Source organism: Echinops telfairi, unplaced genomic scaffold, assembly GCF_000313985.2.
Source record: "Echinops telfairi isolate 266 unplaced genomic scaffold, ASM31398v2 ScPeMD7_7467;HRSCAF=8505_1, whole genome shotgun sequence".
NCBI classification, from domain to species: Eukaryota; Metazoa; Chordata; class Mammalia; order Afrosoricida; family Tenrecidae; genus Echinops; species Echinops telfairi.
This window is the reverse complement of record NW_022111368.1, coordinates 24095743-24104919: the sequence shown is the minus strand read 5'-3', so window position 1 is coordinate 24104919 and position 9177 is coordinate 24095743. Positions and strand designations below refer to the sequence as shown.

The window sequence follows — 9177 nt, the reverse complement described above, 5'->3', positions numbered from 1 at the left end:
TGTGTGTTGATAGCTGTCTTGCCTACACTGTTGTTCTTACTGAAGGCTTGAGTTGCCATCAACATCCACTATTAGAATTTGAGGCCAATCTTTGAACGTTGGACCCCATGTGCTCAGACAGTGGCCCCGGGGCCCGCTGCCCTGGAGTCATGGGCATTTGTTAAACATGGAGAATCCCCACCCTTGAGACTACCTTCTGGCCCCCAGCCCCACCCCTCCTGAGACAGAATAGTCACTCCGCCAAGATCCCCAGGTGATTTGTGGGAACAACTAAAGTTGAGCAGCCCTATCTCTTAGTGGTCCCGTGGGAGAGAAGCCTGGTGGCCTTCTGAAAGCGCCACCATTGCCAGCCTAGGAAGCCCCGTTCTACTCTCGTGCATGAGTTGGCTCCACCTGGCAGCTGCTTCGGCCGTCTGCAGCAGCTGAAGGACACAGGTTGGGTTGGCTGTGTTGGCTCCATGGTCAAGGCTGGACTTGCTTGCTCTGTGCAGCCGGGGCTGCCACCCTGCTGAGCTCTTGAGGGTCCTCTCCCCTCTCGAGGTGCCTCCTCCTCCTGTCTGCAGCTCCTTACCTTATCTGAGTGCTGCAGCTCTGATTTCTCCTGACTGTGGATGCCTGCATGAAGAGAGGCCAGGCATCATGAAGATGGCAGTTCCCCGAGGCTGCCGTTGGGACAGAGGAGAGCTGCCGCCGAGGCTGGGGTCTTTAAGGGAGTTCATGAGCAGATCCTTCTCTCCGACCCCCATCCCACCCTCTTCCTCGCCCCCAGCCACTGGGTGGTTTGAACCACTGACCTTGTCCTGAACAGCAGACCGCTGAACTGTTGCCATACCAGGCCCCCTTTACTATAAGAAAACCCAATTCCTTTCCTACTTTCCTGGCCCCAAGGTCCATCCACCTGTCCTGCCCAGGCAATAATAAGTTGGCAGGGCCCATTCTGTTCTGGACATCCCCTGAGAAAGTGACATAATTGCCAGGACTCCTCGACCCCTGCATGGGGGTGGGGGAGCCCAGAAGGCATCCGTAGCAGCCTCTCTATTTCTGAATGGCTGACTGACAGCCGCAGAATGAGTCCAAAGGCTGCTGGCTGCCAGCTCTATTCTGGGTCCAATCTTTCCGGTGTCTGGATGCTCTTTTCTGGGCTCGACTCCTGGCTTCCAGCAGCTCCGACGGCAGTTCCACCTGCAGCAGCAGGAAGAGAATCCCACCCCCCACCGCTCCCCCGGGAAAATGTGGAGCGCTTTTTTTCTAATTAAATTCTGGGCTCCTTCCTGTGAGGATCTTGTGCAAGTTTCTTGGCCATCAGGGCAGGTGTGTCTGTGGGTCATTCCTCCGTCACTTCAGAGCCAGCAGGAGCCACTGCAGTGACACGCACGCACCCTTAAAGGGTGGGTGCGCCTGGGGGTGGGGGCAGGTGAGCCGCAGCAACTCAGACTGCGTTCTAGTAGTGACTTTTGGCCAGGGCCATTTCCCCCTGGACGCATGCTTGATGCGGCTACATCTGTTTTCTCTGCGCAGTGATGCAGTTTGGCAAAGGGAAGTCGTGCTGCTACCGGTTTCTGACCAAAGGTCAGCAGTGGATATGGCTGCAGACCCACTACTACATCACCTACCACCAGTGGAACTCCAAGCCAGAGTTCATCGTGTGCACGCACTCCGTGGTCAGGTACCGGGCTGGCGGCGGCACGTGGGCCGGGGGGGCGGCAACACAGTTTCCAAGGGTCAGGGTGTGGCCCCACACCAGGCAAGGGGTACGGCCCATGCACACAGGCAGGTCCGCAGGAGCCCTGGGTGCCAATCCAGGAGGGGCACCAGTGATCGCTTTCTAGTCTCCGTCACAGCTGCCCAAAGCCGGCTCCAAAAACCCGATTCACTTCCCTCCTAGTGGGCCTCTAGCACCTGGTGGGCCAGCCACTGAGTTTCCGAGTACTGGAGTCAAGCACCCTGTCTTTCTCCCTCGGAGGGGCTGGTAGTTTTGAACTGCAGACCAAAGCAGGACCACTTGTGGATCGCAGCCCAAAGCAGGACCACTAAGCCACCAGGACTCCTTCCAGAGCAGGCTGGGAAACATCAATCAGCAAGTTAAAAGGAATTGCCGAAGCCACCGTTTTCCATAGATCTGCCTTTGCCCCCTGCCCCACCCCCTACCCCAAGCTGGACTTCTTCAGTGTGGCTCAGACTGTCCTATCCAGCTAACAGCTTCCTGTCGGGCACGCTCAGGGCTGTTCTCCCGGGACTGAGAACTCCTCAGAGCTGTTGAAGAGGCCCCTTTGAAGCCTCTAGAACTCTCCCGGCCACCAGGATATATACCACTTGGCGAGTTACTGCTCACTGACCTGCTTCCATAGGTCCCCTCCTGAGCTACCCTCCAGCTTTTGCTTGTCACCGTTTGTGAGAAGATAATTAAGTGTCTGCCTCTAAGTAACTCAAACGCATACTCCCCTTTATTTTTAATGCTTCGAGGCGGAGGGGGAGCAGTGTTGACAACACAGTCAGGCTGTCAGCAGAAGGGACCTCTTGGTGGGTTCCGGGGGACATCGGGGAGCCCCTGGCCAGGGTGTGTGAACTGAGACCCTGTGGAGACAGCATCCCAGCCTTTCACATGCCCACCCCAGTCCGGTCCCAGCTCTCGGAGGTAACAGAGGCCGATGCTGGTCTGTGGGTTTTCTCTGCACCGCATCCCCCCCTGCCGTGGTTGCTACTGGCTGATTCTGGCCGATAACAACATGACAACTCACTGCCTCTGAGAGGATGCAACCCTGTGGGACAGGGCAGAACTGCCCAGTGGGTTTCTGAGGCTAACTTTATGAGGGTAGAAGCCTCTTCTTTCTCCAGAGGAGTGGCTGGTGGTGGTTTCAAACGGCTGACCTTAAGGTTAGCAGCCCAACTTGTAACCACTAGGCTACCAAGGCTCCTCTTCTGACAGACAGTGACCCGATTAGAGGAGAACTACCTACTCCCTAGGGCATCCAAGACTAAATCTCTACAAGAGCAGCCAGCCTCCTCTTTCTCCCTTGGAGCAGCTAGTGGGTTCGAACCACTGACCTCATGGTTAAAAGCCCAATTTTTCATCTGCACCATCAGGGCTCGTTTGAAGACATGAGTCAGTGTTAAGTGGTGGAGAGTGTCTGGGGCAGGATGGGGTGGGGTAGGAACCAACTCAATGGCAGTAAGTTTAGTTTTTTGAGGGGAAAGTAGACCTCAAATTCAAGTGTGTTTTATTAAGTCTTACACATGACAAAGACAAGTGAAAACCCAATCATCTGGATGAGGAAGATGATGTGTTGTTCGAGGCTGAAGGATTCATAGCTAATTACATGGCTAATTACAGAACATGAACTCCTCATCTTCCAAGACTAGAAATCTTTATAGCAGACAGCCTCATCTTTCCCCCAGGAACCAGTTGGTGAGCTTGAACCATCGGCTTTGCAGACAGTAGTTCAATGCCTGGCCCACAGTGCCACAACCAGTGCTCCTTCAGGCTGACCAGGTGTGTTAGTCCAGGTAGACTAGAGAAACAAATTCATAAACATGCATATGTGTAGAAGAGGAAATTTTATATAAAAGAGCAGTTGAATATTGAGAAAATGGGTCAGCCCAGTCCAGATCAAGTCCATAAGTCAGATATTAGCCCATATGTCCAATATCAATATAAAAAGTCCTCGTCAGACTCACAAAACATATGCAGTGACAGAGTGCAGGATGATTACAGGCCAGTCGGTAGAAAGTCTTTGGATCCAGTGGCATTGGAAACATCTCAGCGCTGGCAGGGGTCTCCACGTGGCTTCTCCAGCTCAGGGTACTCGCATAATTCCATGTGTCTTGTCAGCTGCAATGTCTCCCAGGTAGTGAGTGAGCAGAGGGAGAGTGTCTCCCACTTTCAAGGAGGAAATCTCTGGGTTCCCAGAATCCTCAGGAGAAGGCCACGCCCACACAGAGGTCTCATTGGTGATGACCCAATTGACAGTCTAGACTCCACCCCTTCACTCTCTCCAGTCCACTCCAGTCCCACACTGACACCAGGTTATGTGACTACCACACCAGGAGAGTCAGTAAAGTTCCTGCAAACACACTCCGCCTCGGGGCCTGGCTGGCTTAGGAATGAACTCGGTGGAGGCTGAAGTTATGTCAAGATTCAAAATGGAGTTAGGACTCCCACTGTCGACCACCCCAAACCAAACGCTTGGACATTAGGCTCAAATAGAAGACAGGCAGGACCACTGTGAGTCAGAATTGACGCCATCTCTCACTACACAGCACGGATAAGCAAGAACGAGCAGTTAGCAGGGCCGTACCTTCGACCTTGATATTTTGTACACAGTGAAGTGGCTGTCCAGCAGTCGAATCCCCCCTTCATGCTGGAGACCCCGGGCTGATGCCATCGGGGTACCTCCCCCAGCCAGCCTGCCCGTGGAAGCTCTGACGCCGAACAGGTTTCAGCAGAGCTCTCGGGACAGAGACAGACTAGGAAAAGCGGTCTGGTGAAAATTCATGAAAGCTCTGAACCCATTCTGTGGGGCGTGCAGATGTCATGCGTCAAGTGCGCAACTTAATGGCCGTTAACACCACCAACACACACGGTGAGTCAGTAAGCAGGGAGAGAGGGGAGAGGGGACTCTCCCAGTTTGTAGTCCACATTGCACACATACTCCAAGGCCGTCATCGTCCATCCTCAGCCCCCACAGGAAGGCTGGATCTTATCAACACCTGGACCTTCAGAGTCCACCCTGGGCCCTGCTTTTCCTTTCCATGCTGCACCTCCCAAATCCTAGGGCAGCCACCCTTCTGCGGAAATGGGGTGGGGAACAGATAAACAGGTAACCAGAGTCCCGGAGGGCTGAGGACCCTCACGGCCCTCCCAGCCCACTCACACGGCTGTCTGCACGTAGGAGGCCTCAGGTCCCTTCAGTGGACTGACACACAATTTGTAAACACACAGGTTTATGAAAGGCTTCTAATTATGTGAGGGCAGAGGCTTACCCTACAGCTGAGAATACGTTTTTTACAGACAATTGTGTTTAGAGGTTTGGATGGGGGCAGGGGATCAGTCAGAAGGGAAGGGGAATGACATGAGAAATCGAGATGGTCCACTCTTTCAGCCAAGGGGCTGCCCCAGTGTTTTTGGTGCCGTGATCTGGAATCGGGTGTGAAGCTGAGTCAGGGTTGCACCGGTGTGTTTGGGTGGTGGTGTCCTGGCGTGAGCCACCTGCAGCTGTGGTCTCTTGGTTTCAGTTATGCCGATGTCCGGGTGGAAAGGAGGCAGGAGCTGGCTTTGGAAGACCCCCCAACTGAGGCCGTGCACCCGTCAGCATTAAAGGTACGCTGCTATCTGCCTGGCCGTACCCTGTGTGTGTGAGGACTCGGGTCCTCTGAAGCTGGTGGAAGAAGGGGGGTACTGCCACCCTTCTCGCTCTTCCAATGAAGACGCAGAAGGACACCCAGAGCTTGGCTGACTCGCCTGAGAGCACCCCCCAGGTTTTAGACCTCCAAACCAGAGTTAGAAACAGCCTCTGGATGCCAAGCACAATTTGGTCATGTTCCAGCCTGAACAAGAACAGCATTAATAGATGTGCACTTTGTCATTCTCCCGCCAATAAAAAGCTGGGCTGGGTTCTATCATCCACAGAGACCTGAAGATCTGATAGTCACACTTCTGTCTGTCCCTTATGGAGCCCTGATGGCATAGTGTTCACGAGTTGGGCTGCAAATGTCAAAGGCAGCAGTTCAAAACCACCAGCCACTCTGCGGGAGAAAGACGAGCCTTTCTCCTCCTGTAAAGAGTTACAGTCTGGGAAACCCACAGGGGCAGTTTTACCCTGTCCTATAGGATCGAGATAGGAGCCAGAACCCACTCGATGGCAGTGAACAGGAGCATGAGCCTGGCCCTGATGGCGCCCTGGTGGTATCGTGAGTGATCCATCCTGCTGCTAACCACAGGCTCAGCAGTTCAAAACCACCAGCCACTCTGTAGGCGAAAGATGAGGCTCTGCTCCCATGAAGAGTTACTGCCTGGGAAACACACCGAGGCCGTTCTACTCTGTCCTGTAGAGTCACTGGGAATTGGACCAGCTGGTGACAGCGACTTTGGTTTGACACTGGTCCACTCCTTGGGGCCCTGGGATGTGTGCACCATTAGCACACGTGCCTGCTCACGAGAAGGCTGGGGGTTCAGGTTCACCCAGGGCACCTCAGAAGAGAGTCCTGGCGATCTTCTTCCCAAAACAAGCCTCGGAAAACCTGATGGAGCACAGACTCTGATACGCATGGGCCATCGTGAGTCAGAGCTGGCAGGTGGCTGTTGCCCTGCCTCTGTGACTCAGATGTCCTCCAGGCTTCCAGGTCATTCGCAGCACTCTCTGTTTCTGGCTGTGGGTCTCAGGTAAGCCACAGAGTGAATGCAGCCACGCTGGGACCAGCTCCATGTCAGGAGTCCACTCCATGGAGTTTCTTTTCCCACCCTGGGAGCTCTGGTCCTGTCAGACGAGGCCCCTCCCCTCTCTCCTGCACGCAGACTAGAGGGCTGCTCCTCAAAATGCAGATGTAAATAGTTGCAGGGAAAGAAAGGGTGGGGCCAGAGAAGGAGCGTGCTACTTAGCATTGCACTGTGAACCACAGGGTCAGCTGTTTGAAACCACCAGCCGCCTCACAGGAGAAAGACGAGACTTTGTACTCCTGTAAAAGTTGCAGTGCTGGAAACCCACAGGGGCAGTTTGACCCTGTCCTGGATGGTCGCTATGAGTCGGAAGGGACTCGATGGCAGTGAGTTGGCTTTTGTTGTTGTTGTTGTTGTTGTTGTTGTTGTGAGAGATGCCAAGGAAGGTCCACCACCGATGCTGCTAATTCATCTGTGAAGTGAGGCTTTCACTTGCAAGACACAACTGATTTCAGATATGTTAAAATGGGAAAGGGGAGGTGCCTCGGGTTCAGGGACTGTTCGGGAAGCTGGTATTCACTGGAGGAAGATGAGGCTGTCTGCCCTGGTCAAGATCTAAAAGTCTCAGAAACCCCGAAGGGCCGTTCTCCTTATGCTAGGCCGTTGTGTTGCTGTGAATCTGATCGATCGACTCAAGGGCAGTGGGCAGGGTGTGATGCCTCTATTGATGATGATGGCGGCAGGTGGGGCGGGGGGAGGGGTGGGCACACAGGGGGATTAAAAACAGACCGTGGTCACAATTAAACAGCACAACCAACGTGAATTAATGTCACTGGAGTTTACATGTTCAAACACATGTTGAAATAGCAAACCTTTTGTTACATAGATCTTTACCACAATAAAAAATTGATTTTCCTAAGGAGAGAGAGAGCGATAGACTCAAAACAGAAGGCCAACAACTTCGAAAGAGCCTGTCTGGGTAGCCTTCAATGGAAACAAACCCACTGTGCTCGGTCGACTCTGGCTCACGGCGACCACATCGGGCAGAGCCGAACTGCCCAGAGGTTCCCTGGGCTGGAAATCCTTCCAGACTCAGAGACCACGTCTTTCTTCAGCAGTGCAGCTGGTGGAGCCAAACCCCCACCTTCCATTAGCAGCCAAGCACTCAACTATTGACCCGCCTGGGCTTCTTCGGGTAATCTTAGTTTAAAAGTAATACTAAGAAAAAAAGTATCTCTTGGGATGGATGAAATATGGGCACAGTCCCAGACTATCCAACTACCTCACATTTGAAGCCTTTAGCCAGAGGCTGGCAGCCGCAGAGCACATGGTTCACGCCCTTCATCTGGCCCAGCGGCGGTCCGACTGGCTTCTGCTGAGGGTCGGGCTGGGAGGAGGCGCAGAGTGGGCTGTCTCTGCAGAGCCCCCCGCTGGCATGCTGCAGGAGGATGCACGTCTGTGGCGACCCTGCCGTCACATCTGGGAGCGTGTCAGAGAGCTGGTAATCGGCAGGGGCAGACAGCCCGAGATCGCGGCAGAGGACAGCCTCTGTGTTGATCCTCCCCATGGTGGGAAACTCTTGATTGGCCTTCCTGCTCCTCCGGGACCCCATCATCCTGCTGCGAGGCTTACACAGGGCGCCCGCCCCATGCAGAGGCACCACCTCCAGAGCGGGAGCCCTGCTGGTGCAAGGGTGCAGCAAACCCACCGGCCACTCATCAGGAGAGAGCTGTGACAGGTAAAGGTGACTGCCCTCTGGGCACTTCTGCCCTGTCCTGGAGGGTCACCGTGCGTGGGTTGCCATCCAGGCTCTTAAAACACACACACACACACACACACACACACACACACACACACATACACACACACAAATTCTGTGCCCTCTCATCATTTCTAACTCACCCTGACCGTCCGTATACAGCTCTGGAACACCCGGGAATAAGCCCGTTTTGGCTGCGGATGTTGTTTTCCACTTCAGTGCTGTCACCGACACTCTGTAAAGTGCCCTGGGCCTGCTTGGCCATGATGGGCGGCCCTGCCAAAGGCGGCCAGCGTTTTAGATGCGTGCTCTTGGTGGATGGCCTCGTCTCGGTCGGCCAGTCACACACAGGCCCCAAATGGCCGGGGCCTCCGGAACACACTCCCTGAGTGGCGCTGACCGAGTTTTAAAACCCGCCGTTTGCCACAACAAATCCAAGCGATGGATTCTGTTCGGTGCCTGAGAGCCAGAAGTCAATCACATCCGTTCTCATGGGCGCCCATATACATGCATGCACACACACGCAGTATTCACCTCCACTGGGATTGAGACTCCAAAGATCGGCTAACACCAAGGCTCCCGTCTACCTGACACAATACCGGAGACCCTCTGACACTCGGCTCACTACCACCTGGTTGATGCCAACTCACCACGACCCTACAGGACAGGGTGGGACCGCGCCGGGGGTTTCCGAGACAGTGACTCTTACAGGAGGAAAAAGCCCGAGCGGCTGGTGGTTTTTACACGACTGGCCTTGCAGGTCACAGACCCACTTGTAACCACTACACCCCCAGGCTCCTTTCCAAGGTCAGAGGGCCCAGATGCGCCTTCTTTCTAGGGGAGCCTCTTCTCTTGCCGAGAATGCCAGCATTCTGGATGCTGAGGGACTGCTTTAAGACAAAGTAAAATGCAAAAGGCGTTTAGAAAACCCTGGAAACGTGAAACATATGGTGAGAAAGTAAGCCTGATGTGGCTGAGGGCCTCTACGCCTCGCCAAGACATGGCATGTACTTGTTGCCTGAAAGCATTTGGAAGTGTCTCCAGG

General features: G+C 54.3%; 1 protein-coding gene across 1 annotated transcript in view; it reads left to right on the top strand.

Annotated features, from left to right (window-relative positions):
- NPAS2 (neuronal PAS domain protein 2) overlaps positions 1-9177 on the top strand; it is a 103156-nt gene that overhangs the window by 70797 nt on the left and 23182 nt on the right. Inside the window, 3 exon segments of the mRNA XM_045283824.1 lie at positions 1519-1666; positions 5233-5317; positions 7728-7827. Coding sequence (XP_045139759.1) covers positions 1519-1666; positions 5233-5317; positions 7728-7827 — 333 coding nt within the window.